Genomic DNA, 25,402 nt, shown 5'->3' on the forward strand with positions numbered 1-25,402 from the left:
GAACAGAACAGATTAGCACTCGAACTCAACTCCCTCATTTTGCATTCCGTCATTAGGCTTCCTGTTAATTACCAACCTGGTAAAGGATTTAATACTTCTCACATAATTATTTATGGATTAAAACGTGGATTAATGTGATTATGTGACTCAATGATGATGTATTGTTTAGCAAGACTCTCAAATTTATTGCATTTCCTGGTTGATTGTTGGTTCATTAGATCAGAATTTGAATTGATGGATCTTGCATTCATGTGTAAAATCTTTTTATGTTATTTATTCTGATATTAATAAAGCACACATTCAGTTGTTATAGATGCTAAAAGCCTAAAAATAATTTCATCTTTTTAGATGCAGCAAAAAAATCTCTCTCAGAAAATTGCAGAAAAATTCAACCTTAGTTGAGTTATGGGTGGTAATAGAGATGGGTAGAGAAGTTCTCTGTTAGAGGTCAGGTAAGCAGCAAATCTGAGGATGCCTCTGACTGAAGACTGTTGCAATCAATGCTGGGAAGTTGGGTTAATGCACACTAATGTAAATGAACAGCCTTTAACATGCCCAGGTTGCTCATCAGGTTTGGGGAGCAACATGGGCTGTTTTCCCAGAAATCTGGTTTGCTGGGTGCCAACATTCAAATAGTCATGTCTTCTTGATTTCATTAATTTTCATGTGTTAGATGTCATGGGAAAGCTTAGAATCCACATTTCCAGAATCTGTAAATAACTCAAAATTCCCCAAGTAGGCTTGGGTTCAAACTGAAATTTTGGGGTTCAAAATTTCAGTTTGAACCCCATGCACACAATCCACGTACAAATAACCACGTACAAATAACCAATGCATATCCATTTTTTTACTATACATTTTCACCATTATTCTCACCTCTTATGCCTTTAAATTCTTGCTTTGTGTTATGTATTATTCCTCTGCTTAGGGGGAAAAGGTGGCGAGTGGTAAAGTGGGTCATCCCGCTCCTAAAGCTGGGTAAAAGACAAAGACTCGCTCAGTAGAGTAGCACTGTTTGATGCCTGAGGCACCAACATGACAGCAACCCAAGCTGATGGACTTAAAGGGGCAATCTAGAATCTTGTGAGGCAATATTTGCATAAATGCAGTAAGGATACCCTGAAAACGCAAGAAGCAAATGGAACAAGGACAGTTAAAATAAATTACATTTGGGAAAGTTTCTTCATCACAGTTGGTTCCTGCCACAGATGAGAAACCAGAGAGCGGATGGGTCTGGTGTGGGACTGATTAAACATATGGAGCTAAAACCGAACTGCTTTTTCTTCTTAGCTTGAAGATTGTTCCAAAATCTGAGAGACATGACAGCAAAAGTGAAAAAAGGAAACCCAAAACCTTGGCCCCATTTTCTTTGAACTAGTGCAACTCTGACAGATATGATTTGTAGCTATGAACTAGACTCCCTGCTAAGATTCAGGCTCGATTGTGCTTTGAAAACAGTCCGTGCATCTCTTGCACTTCAGTTAAAATTGGTTCTTTATATGAAATCCACAAAGTAATTCTCTATCTATAGTTGTCCTTCAGTTCTGTTGCACACTGTGAAGCGAAGATAGCCGTTCTCATGTCATGTTTTGACAGTGTATCTTATTACATTTCTATATTTGCAATTTCTGCAGACAATATTTCTAGGCAGGAAACCTAAAATAAAAATGAAAGAATAAGACATTTCTTGAGAAATTACAATGAAAAGTACCACTCTCACATATAGATTATTGTACAGTGTTACACCACTTTCACTTCATTGTGGAGGAATAAATGAGTGCCAAGTAGAGAGTGTTTTATTTTGCTGTCCAGTTACTGTTCATTAGCATCTGTCAGTGAATTTAGTTTGGATGTTTATTGGGATGGAGAACACTTTTTTGTTTAACATACATGTGTTGGGATCAATTGCTCTGTTGCATCACTTAGTTTTATTCAAGCTCCAGTTGCTTAACAGAAGTTCTCACATTTCAGTCTAGAACAGTGGTTTTCAATCCCACTGTCCTGCATGTTTTAGGGTTTTCTCTACTTTTATATACCTGAATTAAATGGGTGATTACAACACTTGTGCAGCACTTAATAGCATGCTGAGTAGGTAACGTATTTATTTCATTCTATTATAATTTCATAGCCAATGAAAAACAAACAACTTTTTTATCCTGCATCTTATGACCTTTCAGTTTTTGGGCTTTGTTTTTGTGTCAGCAAACAGCTGTTTGACCAATACCAACCAGTGTGTCATTTTAATCTGAATTTAAAGATGTTTTTTCTTTTTTCCAATTGCAAGATTGAAGTTTGATGTAGATTATTACATAATTCATTGTTTTATGTGAGTGACTGCGTAATTCTTATTTGAAAAACACTAAGTATTAAAATAATACATCCTTACTGTCTCTGCCTCCATCCAGGTAACTACTATGGAACCCCTAAACCCCCCGCAGAGCCCAGCCCTGTACAGCCAGACTTGGTGGATCAGGTTCTGTTTGACGAAGAATTTGACACGGAGGTCCAGCGGAAACGTACGACCTCAGTCAGTAAGATGGACAGAATAGACAGCACAGCTCCAGAGGAAGAGGAGGAAGAAGAAAGACCTCCTATGGTTAATGGTGTGGGAGGTGAGAAACCCATCTGTCTTTTGTTATTTTACAGCTTTTGCAACTCTTGAAGTTGTTTTTATTAGCATAGTTGTGCTTAATTTCTTAAAATGCTAACTTTTTTGTCCTTTTTTCTACAAAGTTGTTTCTGTTTGCTGTAATCATTCAAGGTCAGCTAATCACCTCCATATTAAGCAGATATGTTGCCAAAACATCTGAGAGTAACTAATCTCTGAGGTAGAGATTGACTGTCCTTTTCTGAAGGATGTCTTTACATGGTACACATAATGATTAGTTATCTGTCCTTCAATTCAGAAAGATTTTAATGCTTTGTTAGTGCAAATATATTTATGCCAATGGATATTCCCCTCTTAAAATGTGCTTTTAAGAGTTTTTGTTCATTCTAAAATAATCAGTTCATATTTTTTGAGTCTATATTTTGTACTACAGATGACGAAATTCAAACTAGACTCATAGCCCAGGTTTTTGAGATCTCTACCAGCCACATCCATCCGACAGGTACAGAGTTACCACTTGATGACAAAAATTGGAGGCTTTTAATGTTGTAAAACCTAATTACCCTCCTAGCAAAAATGTTAAAATGAGTTAAGACTCTGCATTTATTGATGCCACTGTGACAGCCAGCTGAGAATATGCCGTCAGATGAAGATTAATGATTCTTCAAACTCTGAAAACCCTCCACGTGTCGTCATGTAGGTGGTTTTGGTACTCACACACAGCGTTGCGATGCCTTAAAGGCAGTCAACCCAGGCATTATTGCGAGTCCCATTTTTCCTTTGTGGTTCTTTAGAATTCATGTCAGTTTTATGAGGCTCACTTTGTCACTGATTCTCTTCATGCTTATCTACAAGGGCCTAAACCCACTGTAACCTACGGTGCATGTTTGCATCAAGACAGATTTAAAGAAAAAAAAAAAAAGAATAAAAAAATAAACTCAGTGCAGAAAAACCTCCATGGTTCCACTATTAAAAAAGGCCCAGCTTCGGCACAAAAAGATCTTGACTTCCTGCAGTCGACAGCCATCACTTTCTGCTTTGTGCCATTCACTCAGTCCTGCCAAACAGAATGAGCATTCAATGTCATGTTAAAGCAAGGTCACACAGAGCCAGATGGAAACCTGAGATAAGACCCTCTTGCATGCAGACTAAGCAAATGCACACACCCAAACACACATACAAAGCAGCAGTGTGATACTAACAGAGCAGAGATGTGGCGCTCCTGGTTGAGCTGAAGCGTTCTGCCCTTGCCTCGGAGGCAGCACATCCTTGCTGACATGCAAATCCTATGGCAGTTGTGGCGCTTTCTTCCTCTTCCCGTATACTCTCTGTGTCTTTCTCTCTCCCTTTCGCTCTCTCTCTCTCAACCCCTATAACTCCTGTTGATGTAAGCGTCCACACAGCGTTGAGGGGGAAAGCAGTCCGAGCGGCGGCAGCAGCAACAGAGAGACATGCAAGGAGCCCAGACGAGCTCCAATGGCGCCACAATCTCACCACCTATCTCGTTCTCCTTCTATCACCTCCCACACCCTTACTCCAATCCCATTCCTATCACTGTCTCCGTGCCCATGTCCCTGTCTTCCTGTCGGCATGCAGAGCACAAGGACAAGGCAGACTGGAGGAAGACTGTGCCCAGCTACAACCAGTCAGCGGGAGCCATGGACATGCGTGTCTGGAACACTCTGGATGAAAGTCAAGAGCCTTTGCCTAAGAACTGGGAAATGGCCTACACAGAGACTGGCATGGTCTATTTCATAGAGTAAGTAGCAATCCTCCTTGTTTTTATAACACCTCTGTGTTTATCTTTGTTAGCTCCACTTCCTGCTCTCTCAGTTTTTCTTTCATGTCTGTGTTGACCATTGTCAAAAGTTCTGAAAACGAGTCCTTACCACAACATTCCTCTTTCCAGTTTTTGCTTTTAAGGTGCAAAAGGTGCACAAGTTGCTTTTAAAGTCATTAATATTTTCTAAAGTTACATTTGAATGGTTTAAAACCTGTTTTAATGATCTGTCACACAGCCTGGAGATCAGTCAGGTAGGCACTTTAACTCCTATCCAACTGGGTCGAGTCGACAGCTGTGTGTGATGGCCTAAAATGTGGCAATCCCCTGAAATGTGCATCTAATCATTTTCTCAATCTTTAGGAATTTTTCTTGTCATGATAGAAAATAGACAACCAACAGACCGTACAGACCTTACGTTAATGTAACCCTAGCCCTTTCTTATGGCTTTTTTCCTGTAATTGACTCCTTTTTTACTTAACCCAGAAAAATGTTATAAAAATTGGACTTTTTGATGCAACAAGTCCTATTCAAATGTAGCAGAAACACAATATAAATTTCAAACAATCCTGTTTAACTCTAACATTTCAGCCATCAAAATACACCTTTTCTTGTTGTTATTTTTAATTTTGACACCAACGGCCATGAGGTGACTGTACCACCCAATGGTCAATGGGAAGAGACGTCTTAATCTTTATTGTCTTTGTCAGTAACTTCACAGAAAGACGGACAGAGAGGCATTTATGTACAGTAAATGTCCCAGGGTCTTGAATCGAACCTACGAAAGCCTTATTGATGAATAAAACCTGTATATATCAAGTCAACTAAATTTTTCAGTGCCTTCGCTGAGCCACTCTGTGACCATATCAAAAGACATCTTTATGTATTTTTGCATTTATCAACCTAATTTTCTTTGTTGTTTAGGTAAACAGTAACATCATTCTACTATCTTTTCAACAAAATTTAGAGGTTTCTCACTTTTACAGTCGGTTATGTTGGAGCCATGCTATGTTCAGGTGTTTACTTGAGTTACTTTATCAAGTTCTGATCATATTCTGAGACATCACAGCCATTTATCTGGAAGCATTAGATTTCTTCACACTGACCGTTGTTGACAAGCCATTTGGAGAAGCTGACATTACTTTATATCACTGGCCCTGCAATAAGATATTTATTGCACTAGCATATGGCTATATAGTCTGACTAATTAGGCACATTTGGTTCTGAGACTCACAATTTTACTACACAAGGCACATGAAGGTAGAATAATTATTCTGCACAATAATTCCTCCAAATTTAATTGTACAATTACATTTAATGTGCCTGTGCATGTAAACCTCACAATTTCTCTTCTCTGTGCATCAACAATAAAATAGTTGGATAACTAGCTGTAGTAATGTGCTAAATTTGGTTATTTTGAAATGTATTATTGTTGGTATCATGTTTATTTATTGTTTAATAAACTAGGTTACATCATGTAGTCTAATAAAATAAAACCGTTTCATTTTACCTCAGTGTTTTTTTTCTTGCATCTAGCTAACTTGGTGCAGATCCTTTTGACCACCTGAATTCTCAGCGATGGCAACTACATTTTTCCCAATTAAGTTTTCTTTCCCTTCGTTTCCCCCGTGTTTGATGTGGAGTTTGCTGGCTGACACTGAAAGCAGCAGGCCAGCATTGTTTACCAGGCCTGTTAGAGTGGCGAGCCAGTCAATGCCGAGCCTCAGAGAGAGCCAGGTGCTCCTGTTTGCTGCTAAATCAATAGCTCATTCTGCCAGTGAGAGAAACAACAGGCTAAATGGGGCTCACCACCCTTGACCTGCTCTCTCCTTTCTGCTTTTTATGATCACTGCAGTGGCTCAACCATTCCTTTTCTTCTCTCTTGACTCTTACGCTATCTTGTATTTGAAAGCCTATGAGCATTGTTAACATTTTAACAGGTATTGTTAAAAGCTTCCTGAATGAGGAATTACAAAAGTTTGAATAGCTAAAATATGAATCTTTTTCTCTTTTGTTTGTATTATTAGTCACAACACAAAGACCACCACCTGGCTAGACCCCCGTCTTGCCAGGAAAGCCAAGCCTCCAGAGAAGTGCATTGAAGGAGGTGAGTTTTTGCATCTCTTTGTAACTTCCCGTCACACATGGCAATCTGCTCGCGATCCCCCTCTCTCGGGATGGGAGCGCAGGCCAACAGACGGAGACTGAGCAGCCGAGCGGCCCCGTTCGCAGCCTTGCTGGTGACACAGCACAAACCTCCCGTCTGCCTGCCTTCCCTCAATGGCTCCACGGACACACGCAGAGAGCTAATCAGTGCAGCATCTCTAAAAAGGCAATTTTCTCCTGCCCTCTCTTGCGTAAAGATCCCCTCTGCTCTGCATGTGTTGTGTCAGACAGTTGTGGAACGTCAGGATGTTGCACACGTACAGTAAGCACCAGCAGAGAAAGAGAGAGGGAAGGGATTTGGTATTATTTGAGAATGTGTGGACGTTGGAATGTATTCTTCCTCATTTTGATGGAAAATGGAAATCCACTGTGCAGCTGTACGTCCGTCCATTAATTTATCCATCCATCCATCAACCCACTCTGTCTGTCCATCTCTCCAGTCTCCTCTATATTCAAACTTCATTTAACAACTCACACTCCTCACTGACTTCACTGGGTGTATAAATCAGTGAACACGTAGATCTGAATAAAGACCACCTCTTTTTTTGTCGCTGCACCACCCCTGTTGTTTATGTTGCAGCTGATTTATTGCCCCTCTACCTGTCTCTTCTGCCCTCTCAGAGCTTCCCTATGGCTGGGAGAAGATTGAGGACCCCCAGTTTGGCACCTACTATGTTGAGTGAGTAAAACCTTGTTCTGTTCTGGGGTTTGGGGAAGGAACCCAAAGGCCTGCAGCTGTGAATCAAGGCTGATGTAGATGAAATAGCTAATGGCATGCTCCCTGTCTGACTTATTAAGAAAAGCTGCACCTGTGTGCATCCTTTTACAGCTGTTGGGACAAATCAGGTCTCTTTCATTAGTTTAGATTACTTCCAGCTGTTGTTACTAGCTGCATTTCCGTTACAAAGGTACGCAATGACTTTGTTGATACTGTGCTAATGTGTAAAAAGCACAAATTTGAAGTTGATGTGTTTCCATTAAATAAGACACAATTAAAAATGCAATTCAAGCAATAAGTCATTAAAAACATGCTGCACCATGTCTTCTTCTTCGTCTTTTCCTCCAGTAGTAACATCTAGTTGTTGATCACATGACCTATATGATGGGAAAAAAGTGTCTCCATTTCAGTTTTGCAAAATACGCTAACTTTGATATAGCTAAAAAACAACCTCATCCTAGCACAAAAACTTTTTATTGAAAATTGGTGTGTTTCTGTTAAGCAAATTTGTTTTCGAAATTCCAATTTGCGCAATCTCAAGGTCAATAAAAACGCAGATACTACTGTATCACTGAAGTCCAAGTGAGCTTATTTATTAAATCTGGTGTTAACCCCATACACAATGGGATGTGGTTAGCCTAAGCTGGTTTTAAAACTTGATTTTCCCACAGGCCTGCAGGGAACAATTAACCACAACTCTGCTTTAGAGCTTTGTCTTTGTATGTGAAAGAGAGCATCTAGAGAATGTAGCAGACAATGAAGGTTCTGGGTCCCAGAGAGGGAAACAGAAGAGAGATCCCATTCTGATGGAGAGTGTAAACAAGAGGACGTTGTTTCATTTTAGTCCCATTACTGCGTAGAAAGAGGCAGAGATGTGCGGGCACGGGGGAAATCATCATGCCGGTTTATGCTGGAGGGTCACTGAGAGCCGTTCACTCCTCTGCCACCGTCCTTTTCTTATCCGGCTATTTTTTATTCCAAATAAACGACCACGATGTGACACCAAGTCCAATTATTTCCCCCGAATCGCGAGGCGTGTCAACCAGAGAGTGAGAAAGTGAGATGGTGAACTGGGAAATGACTGAAACAGGGGTGTGAGTGGGGGTTTGGGCAGGGGTGTTTATCTCCTCAGACTTAATGGGCTGGGCATCTCTGTGCATGACTCATACACAGCAAAAGCGCTTTGTGTTGAAGGCACATACACAGCGTATAGCATCGGCGTCTCAGCATGTGACTGATTCACCGTGCAGTGTCATGGCTGGGATTTCTGCCTGTTAAAGCTCATTATGCAGAGGAGCTACAGTCTTTCTTAAAAATAACATTGATCTTGTTTTTATTTTAGGGATTTACAGAACATGATGAAAAAAAAAAAAGATTGGGTCTTCACCAAGGACCTAAAAATATTTCAGTTTACCCGCCTGTGTTTGAAAACACAAAGCAGCTTCCCGTCAGACAGCCTGGGTTTAATACAGGGAGTAACACCACTTCTCTCCGATGAGTTCGAGGCCTCAGTCAGATGTGAAAAACTAATTACACCCCTGTTAGGGCTGAAACAAGTATTCAAATTAATCATGATCAATCAATCATTTCAATACTCGTCTACTAGTTTAGTAATCGATTAATTGCTTGTGTTCTAAAAAAGGCAGTTTGCTGAAAGAACACAGTCAGCGCAATAATTCAGCCAAAACTGTACAAAGAATATATAAATTTTGCATTTAAGATGAAAAACCTCCAGTCTATAAATATGTATTTTGTTTCTGCTACTTAAATGATCTTGATTAACTGATGATCAGTAAAGATGAACATGTCTATAAAGGCAGGAGTTTTGCTTATCCTAAGCTTGCATATGTGCCTGTTGTGGGGATAAAAACAGTTATCCAAGCACTGTGAAAGGTGAAAAACACTCAGTCATGTTTGTTTAATATCTTGTACAAGAAGAAAACTGTGTGTCAGAAATTCTCCATCGGTGTCTGCTCTGACTTACAGTCGTATTTATTTGTTTTATACATCAGGAAAGAAGAAGCGCAAAAAAGACATGCTGTGAGAACTAAGTCCTCAGCAGGTTTCTGTGAGATCTGACTTCTATTTATCTAATCCTTGCAGCTGCGGACCCAAGCTCTGTCAGACGGCCTTCAAAGTGCCGAGGCAGAGAACCCTGTATTATACACAGAGCTCAAAAACATAAATGAAATAAAGACATAATGTAAATACATAGATAAGACTTTAGGACAAGAAATAAAATATTCCAACCCAACCCAAGAAGACATGACCTGTTTCTGCTTATATGTCTGAGAAGAGTTATAAGCAGAAACATTTTACATTCGAGAAAGATTTTTCCAAAGTTCTCTTGAGTGGATGTCTACAAAAATTCATCCCAATGTGTGTATCGGTGTAGACTTTGGTTTTTTAGAGCTGCATCTGCATGGAACACACTGCTTCTATGTCCTCTGGATTCTTCTGGAGCCAAAAGACCAACATGACGATGTTGTTCTTCCAGTAGCTCTTCTTCAGAAAAGCCCTTTTAATAGCAAAAAATCACTTTTACAGACTGAGGTCCACATTTTGTCATGCAACATCCACAAACAGCTGTGCTTTTTAAGGGATTTTATGTGACAGATCACAAAATAGTGCATATTTGTGAACCAGTCGGAAAGTTATACATGGTCGATAATTTAATTTTGACACATAAAAATGGAAGGTTTGGTATGCATTTGCATTTAGGCCCTCTTTATTATGAGGAACTCCAGGACAGCTAATGACCTTCAGAATTCACAGCACTGCCATATAAATGTGTAATTTAAACTCAGTATACATACTGAACATCTACTGAATATCTAGAGCGACTGTAGTATGTTTAATTTCGAGCCATTTCAAGCCCGCTAAACGTATACCTGTAGTCAATCTGTAAATTTAAATTAATGCTGATGTTCCATCAAACTTTGAAACTTTAGTTATTTTGCAAACAATGGGCCGAAATTTTAGCCTCTAGAGAAAAGCTGGTAAAACTCATAACTTTTTCTTTCTGCTTCACATTGTAACAAACAATTTCAGTAAAATACATGAAAGTGTGTAGTAGTAATGTGACCAAATGTGAGAAAAATTTAAACGGTTTGAATACTTCTCCAAGGTACTGAATCTTCCAGGAAATGACAGCACATGTCAGGCGATTCTTGGTCCATTATTGTCTCGAAGTCCTCTAGCTCGTCCTTAATGACATCTGCCCACATCAGTATCTCTTGTCCACCTCTTTATTACCCGACTCAGGGTCAGAACAGATTGTTCTCAGTGTAAAATGGAAGAATAGTCTGTCCTCATTTCAGTCTTTTCACTTGTTTATATTATATTAAGTGATTTCATCGTTCTTTACTCTCTTGACTGTCCAGGGTGTAATTTTTGACCTTAAAATTTGGTTGAAGATCTGCAAAGTTATTATTATTTTTTTGGCTCTGAAAGATTTTATTTCTTGGAAATTTTTTCCAGGCACTTCTTTTCCCTTCTCTTATTACTCTGCAGATTATTTGCCTCGAAAAGTGTCACTCAAATGTTTAAATCTGTCTAAAAAGCCTTTAAAAATTCTGTTTTTGTGCCATCGTGGCCAGCTCAGGATACGCCCCGCATAGTCAAATCACAGCTTTGCATCGTCATCAGGCAGTAGCAACAACAGTGGCGACTTTCTATCTGTAGACCAGCCAGATAGAGAGAACAGAGGGATAGAATGAGTGAAATTTTAGTGTTTAGATGCAAATCTGTGTAATTGACTAGCAGTTAAGATCTTTTCTCAAAATTAGGGAGACAAATGTGCAATTATTTGGGATGTATATTCAATCACTACTCTATATTTTGTCCTATTTGCAGTTCTTGTAACATAATGTTGTTTTCTATCCTCTGTGCAGCCACATCAACCAGAAGACCCAGTTTGAGAATCCGGTGATGGAAGCAAAGAGGAAGATGAGTGATGACACACCCACTGCAGTTCAGCCACCAGCAGCCGCACACTCAGGTAAAACTCTCAGAAAAAAAATGCTGACATTTTATCTACACTCACAAAGAATCTTCTGTCAGATGAAACCTTTGTTATGTCCTTCTTAAAAGTAGAAAGTCCACAAGGATTTATGTAAGAGTGGATGTTTCGGAAATCTTCAAGTTGTAGCCTTGTTGAGATATTCAAATCTAAGGAAACTAACTATCAAATGCTAGCTGGTCTATCATGTTTTCTGGCTAAATCTATTCGTGGTTTTGGAAAGTTAGTTCAGTTACTGCTTAAATAAGGAGGTTAGAATATCCACTGCCTGTTCAGAAAGGAGCTGAACAGAAAGTGAAATTGTTTATTTGCATCTTGTTTTTGGAGAATTATAGAGAGAACATGAAGTGAGAGAGAATTGTTTGCTGCATCTGATTGCTCTAAGTTATTTCATGTTTTTAGCATGTTTTTATGAGCATACATTTCTGTTTCTAAAGCAGTTTTTAAAGGTTTGTTTTTTACAACTTAAGGCGGGTTAAATGTTTGAATCAGCTGTTGAAGGGTCCCAGAGCCAGATTCTGAAAATGTGAATTGTCACTCACGTGCTTCCACCTCCCAGCCTGCTTCTCTGCACCTGATCTCTGCATCCTTCCCTGCATTTGGTGGCCCCATGTGGAGGAGACTTTATGTTGCTTTCCGATGTTAAACTCCTTCTAATTATTGTCCATTAGTCCCAACTGGGAACTCAAGGTCGGGGTCAAACTGCCTCAAGCGTTCATGTCCAGAATAGAGCAGAAAATTTAATAGATAAACTGTGGATTCATCTGCAGTAATGTGGCAGAAAGAGCTGAACCTAACCGCAAAGCTCACAATTTGCATATGGATCATGACCAAGAGAAGCAGATCCTGGACACAGTCGGCTGAAATGAACTTGTTGATATGTTGAATTGAAAATTAGGGGTGAACATTTCATGCACACTGTAACTGATTGTAAATAAGTATGTAATAACTTTGTGCCCCAAATTAAAACCTGCTTACTGCATCAGAGAGCCTTGGGCCGGCCCTGGCTGCATGTATTTTTACCCTCCTATTTAGTTAAGTAATCACTGTGGACTCTAACCCCTACAGGCCTTGTCAAAGTTGCTTACATTCTTCCTCTTCCTCATTTTAATGTTTGAAAAAAATGTTCAAGGACAGACACTTTTGCTCGTTTCCACACAAGGAAAATTGTAAGAAATCCTCAGTTTTTTTTTTTACTTTAACTGTTAAAATGTTCCGGCTGATTAGTATAGTTAGTGACATGCAAAAACGTGGCACTTTTGCTTTAAGAACTGGTGCGTGGACAACAGCGTTGTTAACACAGATGTTCCATCATTGCACTTCTTAAAACATCACATTATGTGTGTTATCCAAACACTGGGAGCCCTTTAACCGTCTGCTTTAAGATGAACTGTCTTCTGAGGATGTTCTAACAGTTGACAGGCTGCTGATAAACAGCTTATAGCCTCGGAAGCTATGATATTCAATTTGAATAATGAAAGGACTTTTCACTGGGCGGCAGAATTCACTTTGACAAGTAGATATGAAATAGGGAAGGCTCTGAGGTCTTTTTGAATGCTGCTTTAGCCCCCTGTCATTCACAGCTGCTTAAAGATCTCTGCAGACCAGAGTAAGGGTGCCAGGGAAGAGGAATGGGAGGACAGAGGGGTAACTGCAGTTGTGTGTGACTTATTGTCATAAATTGCCTTTCTGCTACTTCTCATGTCCCACATGCGAGGAATGCTGCAGCTTGACTGATATAATCATCCGCTGCACCGTAAACACTAGAGTCTGATAAATGAAGGCCCCAGTGTTGTAAAAGGAGTTGGAGCTATTACGGTCCTCCAAGTGTGCATACACAGAGCATGTCCGTATTAGTATTCAAGTCGGCCTCTGTGTTTCAGACACCCCTCGGACAGATCTGTCCGCCTCAGTCTGCTGCGCGCAGATCCCACCTCCCATAGCTGAGTCTCTCTGCAGTCTGTGTGCCACTGTCGCCGCCTCCAGCTCTAACTGCCCACCCTGCACCTTCCCACCCTCGTTAATGAGAATTAATGGCCAGTGTGAACGTGCGTGAGGTGGCTCTTGAGCGTGATTCTGACGAGGCTGCCTCAGCTGACCTGTCACACAATGGCGACGGGGCACAGGAGCGGAGCACGGCACTGCACTCAGGCCATAATTACAGCACTGACAATCCTGTCAGACATTTCACATAATCACTTCGCCCCCCTGAGAAAACAGACTGTCCCATTGTTGCCCACAGCTTAATCAGGGCCGTGTAAACATGGCTTTGGTTTGTAGCCTCTGCTTTCCAGCTATGGTTTCTGTCCATCCTGCTTTAATGGGGATCATTTAGGAAATAGTTTTTCAGGCACAGCGTGAACATGACTGAGCAGGTTGAGCGTTTTACCTGCAGCAGACACGTTTTAACATTCATCAAAACAAGCTGCAAGGCCCGTAGAGCTAAATTTAGGGTTCACATTCCATCTTAAAAAGTCAGTGAATGTGTGGAATACAAAACTCTATTTCTAATCGGAGGAAATATGATCGTATCTGAAGTAGGTGTGAGCAAGAGCACTGTTTATGTTGGTTATTATTCAAAACTCCATCCATCCAAGTTCTGTATTAAAATTAGTAAAGTTGATAAATCAATTTTATGGACTAATCAAATTTGTGGTTTTTGACTATGCATTTTTTGGACAATCTGGATTTTTTTCATCAATGCACTCCTTGGATTTCCATAGTTCAGTGATGTCAGCACGCACAGGGCGGCCATCTTGTTTGACAAATATACTTTCCAGTTTAAATTTGTTTGAATATAGTTGTACCGCAATAGAGACATTTAAATGATTATGCAACCAACTGTGTCTATTTCAAAGAAAGAACTACATGAACTGAACTGGTCACATCAGATCCATTCTTCTGAAGCTTTTTTTAATTATGACTATATTTTTGTAATTAAACCAAAATTCTTGTAGCCTTGCTCTGATACTGTGTCGTACAACTCAAGTAGGGATGATTGAAATAAAAGCCACTTTTTGAAAATATTTTCTGTCATTTTTAATTTATTTTTTGGAAAAGAAAGCAAGGGGAAAAATCAATTAAAAGCAAATCTGGTATGAAAAAATCTGAGATTTTATTTTAAAGTTACATCACCCAGCACTGATTTAAATCTTTAACACAATAGAAATATCTGATATAAATTCAATTTGGACTGTGGAATTTTTTAAATGTATATGGGCCCTTCAAAAGTATTTGTGTCGATATAATTCTGCGCGACCTGTCTCTGCTTTTCACTTTAAAAACAGTCACATCCATAAGCCAATTGTAGTGCAGTTATGCAAATCAAAATCCCATGACACTGCGACACTGAGAGAGAGAGTGGTGTGGGAGGCAGGGAGGACTCCTCTCTGCGCTGCCCCTGTAATGAGATTGATGTCGAGCTGTCTATCAGTGTGGGAACCAGGCAGGAACAAAGCCCGACCTGCAGGGACCCAGCAAATAACTGGCGCTCTCACAGGGGAAGAGGAGCCTAGGATTTAGTTAGGATTCACCTCTTTGTGTCAAGGCTAACTCTATTACTTTTCTGTCTCTTTCTGGCTCATCAGTCCTCCCTTTCTCCACTCTCTCTTATAGTCCAATAGAATTTATTTCCTGTCTTCTGTGAAGTTGCCTCATATGATCAACACCTTGCATCACAAGGGAAACTTACTATGAAGTTTACAGGGAAAACAAAACAGATTTATCTCACGATTGAATTGTTTACCACTCGTAACTGGCAGGGATGCCATTTTATTTTAGTCTTTTAAGAATCAATTGTTATATTTTTCTAATCCACAAAGGAGCAAAACTATGCATACGATTTGGATCGCAAAAGGTGACAGTTTGGCTTAGATGGTTTAAAGTTAAATACTGTGGGAGTATTTCAGTCAAATGAGAAACCCAAACACACATCAGGCATTAGGAAACACATTTCCTAACATTAGGAAATGTCTCAGGCATTTCCTAATGCCTGAGACAGGCTAAAATTAAGTGTATGGAATGACTTCTAACTAAACTTGAACCAAAAACTTAACATATTTTTAAACTTATTTTGACCCTATATTGATTAGACAAAATCAATAGTAAATCAACCGTCAACAATAAATGCAAACTTATACAGCTTGTTCTAGTTTGTGGAGCTTTTCGAAGTTGCTTGTTGCTCAATCATTTCATATTATAAAAAACTGGTTCAAATTTGTCTTTAAGCAGTAGGTCCACTGTGGCTCATCTTGCTATCGAAAGGTTGTGGGTTCGATTTCAGCTGTCCCCACATGTTGACGTGTCCCTCGGCAAGGCACTTAACCCCAAGTTGCCTTCCAATTTGCATATTGATGTTTAAATGTTTGGATGTTTACTGGCTTTATACAAGATTTGATTGAGCTTGCATTAAAACTGAGGGTTCTTTAATTGTTTGTATAATTACTATCAGTGAGCGATATTCTGTCAGGCAGGTCGTCGGTGCTTGAATGCAATCATGAAGAAGACAGATGGCAGATTAAAGAGAAGCTCATCATTTTACAGAAACATTCTGTAGCCATTTGCTCTTTTACGAGAACCTATTTTTATGATAATCTCATTGTAAACTGACTTTACAAAAAGATTACCTGGTGCACATATACAGTATACTATATGCACTTTAATTTAGAACTAAATTTGCATTAAATTTCTAGAAGTGTCTGCTGGTGTTTTTGAGGCACAACAAAAACTTTGTGTGTATTTTATTTCACAAATACATCTAGAAAGAAAAACTTGTTTTGCATCCTCAGCAAATCCAGCAATAATATTGAAGTATAAACATTTGCAAAATGAAAACTCTACAAATATGTTAGTATTAGGGTTGTGCTCGAATCTTGCAATCTTGCTAAATATTAACACATTCATTAATGACAGGTGAGTGTGTCGCAGTCAGGTGTAAAGAGCAATTACTAAATTCAATTTTATTATTTCGGCCTTATTCTTAGCATCCTGTGTTTACATGGTGTATGGGAAGGACAACACCTTTCAAACTGAGAGAATTTAGACCTCTGGTTGTGCTTGGCGCATATTTCTAAGATGAAATCCTACACTAGGTGAAAACAAATAAGGAAAGATGTAGCTCCCAGAACCAGTTGGAGACAGTGGAAAAACCTGTGTTGAAAGTTAGGTCTACATGTTGGGGAATGTCAAATGTGATACTATGTATGTGTTGTTTGTAGGTCTATAAAAAAGCTGTGTCTTAAAGATCAACAAGAATTCTGATATGATTTTATGTTCTACATGATTTGTTTGCTGTGATACAGGCCACAGTTTGAAATAAAATCCTTCACTGTTCAACTAAATGTCGGCCAATCAGTATACGAACCATGCGTGCAGTAAATGTGTGAAGTGATTCTCTGGTTATAATTTCTGGAATGCTAAAAGGAGAAATGGATAAGGCATCAATGTGTTTTGCAGTTACGCATAAATACAGGTTTGACTTGCAAAACAACAACAGTTTATGTCGTCATTTAGTAAACAATTAAAATGTGTGGTTAAAGATAAGCTTGAAACAAAATGGGAAACTGGCCTCCCTCCTAACTGCTATGAGTGTGTTGTTGGGATCAAATTCCTTTCCACCTTTTGCATTCTCTACTTACTATCTCTGTTTTCCATTTTTCCATATATCTCCACAGAAGAGGAGCCTGCTACAGGGTTGCGTGGTTTCACTCGGGATCCATCTCAGCTGCAGGGTTCCATCTTGCAGACATCACTTAAAAAAAGCCCGCTGGGATTTGGGTTCACTATCATCGGAGGAGACCGACCGGATGAGTTCCTTCAAGTCAAAAACGTCCTTCCTGATGGGCCTGCAGCACATGACAACAAGATTGCCCCAGGTAACTTTCCTCAGAGCAATGATAGTGTTCTCTGAATTCTGGACACCAACTGTTTAGCAGTCAGAGGTCAGACTGATCTAAAGAGCCTTCCAAAAGGTTCAGTTCTTGGTGAACTGTTTAGACTTTGAAATATTTTATCCACTCAACACAAAGTAGCATATAATTGTAAAGTGGAACAAAAAGATTCATGGTTTTCACAATTTCTTTTTATAAATAAAGATGTGAAAAGTGTGGATTTGTATTCAAACCTCCTTTCTTGAATCATAGAACCACTTTTCACTGCAATTAAGTCTGCTAAGGTGCGTTCGCATCAGGTTTGTAAATCTAGACATGGTGGTCTTTGCCCATTTTTTATTGCAAAACAACTCAAGCTTAGTCAGATTATGTAGAGTCTCTTTGGACGTCAGTTTTAAAACACTGTCTAAGATTCTTATTTGGATTTAGGTTTGGACTTTAACTAGGCCATTCTAAAACATGAATAGTGTTATCTAAGCCTTTCCATTGTAGCTCTGACTGCGTGTTTAGGAATGTTGTTCCCCACTTCGAGGATGTGGTCAGGGTAATTTAAGCTTTCCGTTTTGCATAATGTTTTTTATGTTTTCCAAAAAGCTCAGTTGTCTGACCAGATCACTACTCTGTCAAATAATACACTTTGAAAACACTGTTTGTGTTGGAAAATGTGTCTAAGGAGACTGTAGTGACACAAAAAATAACAGATACAATAAGTCCCAAATTATGTGCATTTGACTTGTACACTGTTTTCTTGACCTTTTATATATGGTATAGGCAACCATTTGTAAAGAAAGTAGATTATGGATTCTTCACACTGAGTATCACATTGCTTAATCACATAAGGCAGTGTTATGATCAGTAATAAAAATAAGAAGTCATCAATAAAACAGACGTCTAGTTTATAGTTTACGGTCAGAGTTTATATCCAAGCATAAATTGCAGTTTTAATTGGCCTGTCTTATGTAAGTTGAAGGGTGAGCGCTACATGAAGCCATTCAGGAATCTTTCAAGTAAAAGGCGTTGCAATGGGGTAGTACAAAAATGCAGGGATTTTCACCTTTTCATTTGTCTGTGGACATTGTGATCACATGTAGGGCGACTGAATTAATTTGAATAACTGTTGTGCAAAAAAAGCCTTAGGATTCATACAACACTAATATTGATCGCCACACAAGCACCGCTGCTGAGAATCAACGAGAAAGTGAAACAGAGAGAGTAATTATTTTCACTGTCTCATTTCCCTCGAGGGAGGGAGGGGTAATTGACTGTACCAAAAGATGAATGTAATTAATTTCATTGGGTTTTAACAGCGAGCATTCGACTGGAACAACTTCCCCTTGCATCTTAACACTATGGACCTGCTATATTTATTCATGCCAGGATGTGCAGTGTTGGAGCTCTCGGAGAATGTTTATTCCACTTGCCTTTTGGGATGTTTTTAGGTAAAACACTGTAGTACCATATAATGAGTCAGAGCCACCATGTTAGTTTATGGAGTTCATTTAAGGAGTGCAACTTTAGCTGTGTTTGCTTGGGGAAGGTATTGATTGTGTAGGTAGGATGGATCTTCTTCTGGGCTTTTAGCCAGCTGGCCAGTCAGCGGTTCAGCTGTTTGGCAGGACAAGAGCTCCAGCTTTTACAGGGAGATGAAGGTGGAAAAGAATGAGCATGTCATTTATCTTATTCTGTTTTACACCTTCCTACTTCCTGTTGCCATAATAAAATTATGTACAAATACATACTGTTGATTGGTAAAACATTTATGTAATGTAGCAACATATTTGGAAAGTGGAAGGAAAATTAAAATTATTCTCAATAAAATTCTGGAAATTGTGGAGTAACTTCTGTGAAAAACCACCTTTTGCTATGATTACAGTTACAGCTATTTTGGGACTTGTCTTCCAACTTTGCACATCTAGAAACATAAAAATATCTATTGTTGTTGCTTATTGTTTGTGCAATATCTCTTGAACAAGCCTTTTCTAGCATTCCACACTAAAAAATAAGCAATAAAAATATGTATGACTCGTGCTGGTATTGCATTGGGTCAACTTCTGTACTTTCCAACACTCAAAACTGCAATATTGTTATCGTATTAGAAGTGAAAAAGTTGGACACCTACAATGCCAACAAAATACATTGAAGTTTGTAGTTTACTAGTGAAATATAGATGTGATTGTATTTGCTCTGTATTTAATTTAGCCATTTTTTCACTTTTGAGAATGTTAAAGCATTTTCAACAGCTGTAGTTTTATGAAATCTCTTTGTTCTTCCTTGAGGTGACGTCATTGTGGACATTAACGGGGCTTGTGTGCTGGGGAAGACTCACGCTGACGTGGTTCAGATGTTTCAGTCCATCCCAATCAACCAGTATGTGGACCTGGTCTTGTGTCGGGGTTACCCTCTGCCAGAGGACTCTAACAGCAGTGAAGATGCATCAACGTCACTCAGCGCCTCAAAAGAAGCTTCCCCTTCCCCATCCTCCTCCAATCCCCAGGAGCCCCATTTCACAGTCCCAGATGGAGGACACCTCTCACGCCAGAGTGCTGCCGTACCGGCCCTAAGCAACGGCGGACGCCACCATCACCAGCCTCACCCACAGCAACAGCAGCACCTTCCTCTCGCCCACAACCAGGAGGGCCCAGACCCCACCCTGTTACAGCCGGAGCTAGTGAGCGTACCCTTGGTGAAAGGGCCAGGGGGGTTCGGTTTTGCCATCGCAGACTGCCCCTTGGGGCAGAAGGTCAAGATGATCCTGGACGCCCAGTGGTGCCGTGGTTTGCTAAAGGGCGACGTAATCAAGGAGATCAACAGGCAGAACGTCCAAACGCTGAGCCACGCTCAGGTAGTGGACATCCTCAAAGACCTGCCGGTGGGCAGCGAGGTCAACGTGTTGGTGCTTAGAGGAGGTGAGTGGCTGTAAACATTTGGAAATCTGGCTCAAGTTAAGTTTATGTGTAAAGGCAGTTCAAAGCGCTTCACTTCATTCATATAAATATCTAGCCTGGACATTGCTTTTCTGCACATTTCCGCTTGATTCAAATCCAACTTCACATCTCAGTGTAGACTTTCACCCATTGACCTGGATTTCTCCAGTAGAATTGCAACCGGGTCAATGAGCGAACAGAAGAAGTTGTGAATGATCACGTCAATCTTCTATACTGTTTCAGAATTGTAGTCTGCGTGTAGTTGTAAGCAATGGCAGCGGAGAACGTGAACAAAGCCATTCAGACCATGTTGATCACACTTAAAAATATTGAATTAACATCAACAGCTATCTTGCTTGGCTCAGCACTTCTGTCTTGGTTGTTGATATTACAGTGTAGGCAATTTCCGGTTACATACATCACGACCAAACACTAGCGGTTGGGCAAAATGTAAAACTTTGATAAAGTCCATGCTTCCAGGAAGCAATTGTTTCTCTATAGCGAGAGTTCAGACCCTCTATATGAAACAAAGCGTGGAACAAGGGGCTGGTTTTTACCTGGCTAAAAAACATACAGTCAACAATTATGAAATAAACAATAAATGATGCAGTTTGTCAAATACCATCATCAAAATCTTCAAGCAAATATACATCAAATATGTTTATTAATGTTCCACTTACTACTGATCAAAGACAACACTAAAAAGGCGGGTTTTTGTCTTTATTTAAAAGAACTCAATGTTTTGGCAGTTTTCTGGAAGTTTGTTCCAGAGCTGTGGTGTGTAGAAGGTAAATGCTGTTTCTCAGTATTTGGTTCTGTTTCTGGGATGCAGATACAAGGTTGATACAAAAACAACAGATCTAATGTATTTTGGTGCTAAGCCAGTAGACTCAGGTGGTAAGTTGCTAGCACCACAGCTGTGACACGCTGTGAAATCTTTCTGAATGTTAATCTACAAGTATTATGTTCAGACAGTGCACAGGTGTTAAAGCCTGGAGGCAAGGTGACAGTTTATTCCAATTCTTCTGAAATCCTTTTAATCCCCTTGCATATTTCTATCCTGCTTTGTGCTTTTGACTCACTTTTTTTTGCCATCAAAAAGAGAAAAACAATATACAAAATTCCCAGACTGCTTTCAAAATTAATTCCCGAGGAGACGCTGACATTATCCTGCCTGTTGTCTGAGATCTATCAACTGTAGAGGAGATAAAAGTTCCTGTACTGTGTACAATGTTTTAATTTATAAATGACAGGACGGATTGCGTGCTTCCTGTCTTGCTTGAATACACGGACTCTCCCAATGTTTAATAAAGCAATTTCACGCTCTGGCCAACGCCAGCTCTGCATCATCCACTGTGCACCTTCCCAAACGGGGAGGAAGTGGAGCTCGGTCACATGGGAGAGAGCTGTGTTCGGAAGAGATGGCAGCTTCACTGAACCACTTGCTGCCATGAGAGAAAGAAAGAGAGTAGGCAGGAGACTCAGAGCGTGGTGGGTAATCACCGCCTGTCTTCTTGCTTCATGCTTTCCCTGATTTGAAGGGCTTGTTCCTTTTTTTGCCTTTGCTGCAGTGCAGTATAGCCCAGATTCAGGAGATCAGTGTTGCACTCACATCTCAGATGCGCTGAGCCGGGTTCTGCTCTACGCTCCCGGGGGTTTGTCGTGTATCTGCATTAATCGCACGCGTGCATATGCTGCATGTGTGAGTGTGTGTGTCACAGCTTTACGAAAGCATAGGATCACAGCTTTCCGGAAATCAAATGTGAAATGCTGCTGAGGTTTCTCAGAAGACCCCCAAAGGCTTGGATTAGGACTTTCTTCAATTTCAACCAGCAGTCAGAATTGCAGATGATGGAAAGTAAATAAGGGAAATTGTGAGGATTTTCATAATGAAATTAAGCTACAGTGCCTTGTAAAAGTATTCACACCCTTTCACACAAAAGTCAGTGTTTCATTGAGATTTTATGTGATGGACCAATACAAAGTAAGGAATAAATATGGAGTTCAAGAAAAATAATAGAAAGTTTTACTCTTTCCTATTTCAAAAACATCTCAAGCTCAGTGAGATTTGACACAGAACATCTCTGACCATTTATTTTCAAGTTGATTTTCACTTGAACTAATATCTGAACTTTGACTGGGCCATTATGACACATGAATATAATTTGGTTTTAGCCATCAAATTGTAGCGCTGTCTGTGTGTTTAGGTCCACTGTCCTGCTAAAAGGTTGATCTCTGGCCCATTTGCTTATTTTTTGCAGCCTCTATCTGTTTATTTGCTCCCGTATTTAACTCCATTCATTTTTTTCATCAGCTTTACCAGCGTCTCTCTCCTTGCTACAGAAAAATGTTTGTCTATTTATACTTTATTCCATCGAGCATAAAAACATTTAAACTTTATGTTTTTGATAATATAAATACTAGCTCTGGAAAAAATTAGGAGCCCATTGCACTGAACCCCATTGAAAACCTCCTGGTTATTCCACCAAATATTGATTCCTGAACTCTTCCTGAGTTAAAACATTAGTGTTGTTTTTTCTAAATGAATATGAACTTGTTTTCTTTGCATTATTTGAGGTCTGAAAGCATTGCATCTTTTTTGTTATTTTAACCATTTCTCATTTTCTGCTAAATAAATACTACATTTTTGCTTGAAATTTCATGGAATAAAAGAACAATGTTCATTTTATTCCAACAAATACCTATTAAAGGTCAAATGAGAGGAACTGTTAATTTTAAGTGGTCTCTTAATTTATTTCCAGAGTTGTATATTATTAATACCATAAGCTTGTTTTAATAAACATACAGTTGTATATTTTAATACAACATACTGAACATTTTAATACATTTATTTGTGGCGGAACAAAAATGCAGATGTGCAGACCGAAGGAAACAGATGGAGAATTAACATACATTAATTAGCTTATTGAACAAAGGAACAAACAGGCGCTGCGGAGGCAGGAAATCCAAATTAGTCCAAGCATGAATCCACACCTGAATAGTTCAAACAAAGTAAATGAACTGGGTGGGGATAAACAGCCAAGGAAAGCATCTGGTGGACCAAATGAGGAACAATGAAGACAGTAGATAGACTTCCAAGGAAATATTACAATATCTATAAATGGAAAAAATGTGAAGCACCACTCAGAAAAACTACTGATCAAATGCAAACCACACTCTGGGATGAGTTTTGTGAAAAACCAGACAGCTTCAGCGCCTCTGGGTTGCATTTGCAGCAACAGGTGGCTGGTTTCACCCAGAGAGGGGTGGATGTTTTCCCAAGGCTCCAGGTCTTCTTTGGCCCTGCTCTTATAATTACACATCAAACATCAGTAATACTTGAGCCTACTGCCCCCTGGTGGTAATAGTACGCATTGTTTTCCACACCCTTCCCATTTCAAACTTGAGAGAAGCGGAGAGGAAAGTACTGAAAACATATCTAGTAAAGGTGAGAACAGAGAAATGGGATAAATCCACAAGACATATAACTAAGATTTTTATGATTCTCACCTTTTGTCATTGGTATATATTTCATAATGTGTTAGCTGTGTTTTCTTAAGGATTTAACCTTCACTTTCACCTCTCTGCCAACAGGTCAAACTTCTCCTGTGAAATCACTCAAACCTGTAAGTAAAACTCTTTTTATCAGTTTTCTTATAAAAGATGATGTAATAGAAAACCCATTTTCTGTTTAATTACAAAATAGAAACCATTATTTTTTCTGGTTTACTTTTATCTCTGCCTCCCACATGCAATGCTGCATTATTCAGGCAACCTGCATTATCCAGGTTATTTCTGGAGCTGTGTGTGGGTAAACACACATGCTCCATGCAATCAGCAACTTAACATCATCCTGTGCTTGGGTGTTGTAAGATAATATGCCTCGTTCAACAGCTTGTCACTGTGCTGCTCCTCTGTGCTGCGCTTTGAAAATAGAGAGGAGATGAGGCAGAAACAGGCTTACTCACTCTGCTTTGTTGGTGAAATGCAGTATCATTCTGCTCGGATGTACTATTTGAGGGATTTTTTTTTTTTTTTGGTAACGAAATCCATCCTAAATTTATTTTCATCCTGGTTGTTTTAGACTTGAATCACTTAGATAAATGATCTGTTGTTGCTTTTGTTACACACAGTAACCGTATATGTTCCAAGTGATCTGAAAATGTGCCACAACTAATGGATGTTTCACCCACCTGAGGACATGCACATCTGTTTACCCTTTCCTCCTGTTGTGTGTAGCAGGAGAGAGCTAGCATGCCCCACGCTACGTCCCAGCACAGCCTCCACCATCCTCCGCACGCCGTCTCCCACCAACTGCCCCACCCAGCCTCGCAGCCCGTCGTGCAGCTGCAGCAGCGGCAGGAGATGGCGAACAGCACAGAGACCCTCAGTCAGCCGGAGGTGCTCTCCAATGCGCTCCCTGTGTCTACCAACACCCTGCGGTCGTCTTCTCCTAAACCGGACCCGTCTGAGCTCTACCTCAAGTCCAAAGCTATGCTAGACAGCAAGCGTAAGTTGTTTTTTTTTCAGCTCTACTTGAGCATCTCTCTAATCAGCTTTGCAATATATTTCATTGGTTGGATATGTGAGATTGATCCAAACCCGCTTGGAAGTTACAAAAGTCTCTTCTGGAGATTTAAAATTGCTTCGACATTCAAGTATTAGATAAAGATTTGCAAATTCAGTATAGCAATCTCCAGTTTTTGTACTTTGACCTGCCAATACCAATTTCACCTTTAAATTGACTTTTATGAGCTTTACATCATGTTATAATCTTATTCCCTCATTGAAACACACCTGGAGTGTTGCTTTGATTCTTTCATGCATGTTTGAGAAATCCTTGAATCTTTCATTCAGCTGTGCCTGAATCATCTTAAAGAGACAGAAGCCCAATTTCAAGGCGCTAACTAGGAAGTCCATATCTGAGTTCAGTTATGTGACCAGGCTGCCACCATTCAGAGGTTTCCAAGCACGCACCACTGGGAGTAAACCTCAGGGGAAATCAAGATAAACTACATATCCCTTCAAGCCCTGGGAATCCTAAGAGAAAGCTGGAGAGTGCAGCTTGGAACAGGAAACCTACGTTTCCCCCAGGACTTATTAGTTCCACGATCTGATCTCAGATAAGACAAAGAAGATATATGGATATTTAGTCTGAAATGTAGACTAAAAATTCTACTGACAGACAATAAATTATGTGCTATTACATTTAAAAAAGAAATATTTACATAAACACATTTTCCTGAAGGTTGATTTTCTTGTAGTGTGATTTCTTGATTTATGTGACTTTTCCATAT

At 39.6% G+C, this 25,402-nt stretch overlaps 1 protein-coding gene across 4 annotated transcripts in view; it reads left to right on the forward strand.

The window, feature by feature from the left end:
- The window catches only part of magi3a (membrane associated guanylate kinase, WW and PDZ domain containing 3a), a 131,827-nt gene that overhangs the window by 93,406 nt on the left and 13,019 nt on the right, over nucleotides 1-25,402 (forward strand). For 3 of the 4 annotated variants that reach the window (XM_028011469.1, XM_028011471.1, XM_028011472.1), the window contains exons 4-12: nucleotides 2,406-2,612; nucleotides 4,205-4,367; nucleotides 6,416-6,495; nucleotides 7,176-7,233; nucleotides 11,166-11,272; nucleotides 16,966-17,166; nucleotides 19,458-20,087; nucleotides 23,700-23,731; nucleotides 24,345-24,615. In XM_028011469.1, coding sequence (XP_027867270.1) covers nucleotides 2,406-2,612; nucleotides 4,205-4,367; nucleotides 6,416-6,495; nucleotides 7,176-7,233; nucleotides 11,166-11,272; nucleotides 16,966-17,166; nucleotides 19,458-20,087; nucleotides 23,700-23,731; nucleotides 24,345-24,615 — 1,749 coding nt within the window. The remainder of the gene's footprint in view (nucleotides 1-2,405; nucleotides 2,613-4,204; nucleotides 4,368-6,415; nucleotides 6,496-7,175; nucleotides 7,234-11,165; nucleotides 11,273-16,965; nucleotides 17,167-19,457; nucleotides 20,088-23,699; nucleotides 23,732-24,344; nucleotides 24,616-25,402) is intronic. The other variant, XM_028011470.1, reaches the window with a different exon arrangement.

Source organism: Xiphophorus couchianus, chromosome 24, assembly GCF_001444195.1.
Source record: "Xiphophorus couchianus chromosome 24, X_couchianus-1.0, whole genome shotgun sequence".
NCBI classification, from domain to species: Eukaryota; Metazoa; Chordata; class Actinopteri; order Cyprinodontiformes; family Poeciliidae; genus Xiphophorus; species Xiphophorus couchianus.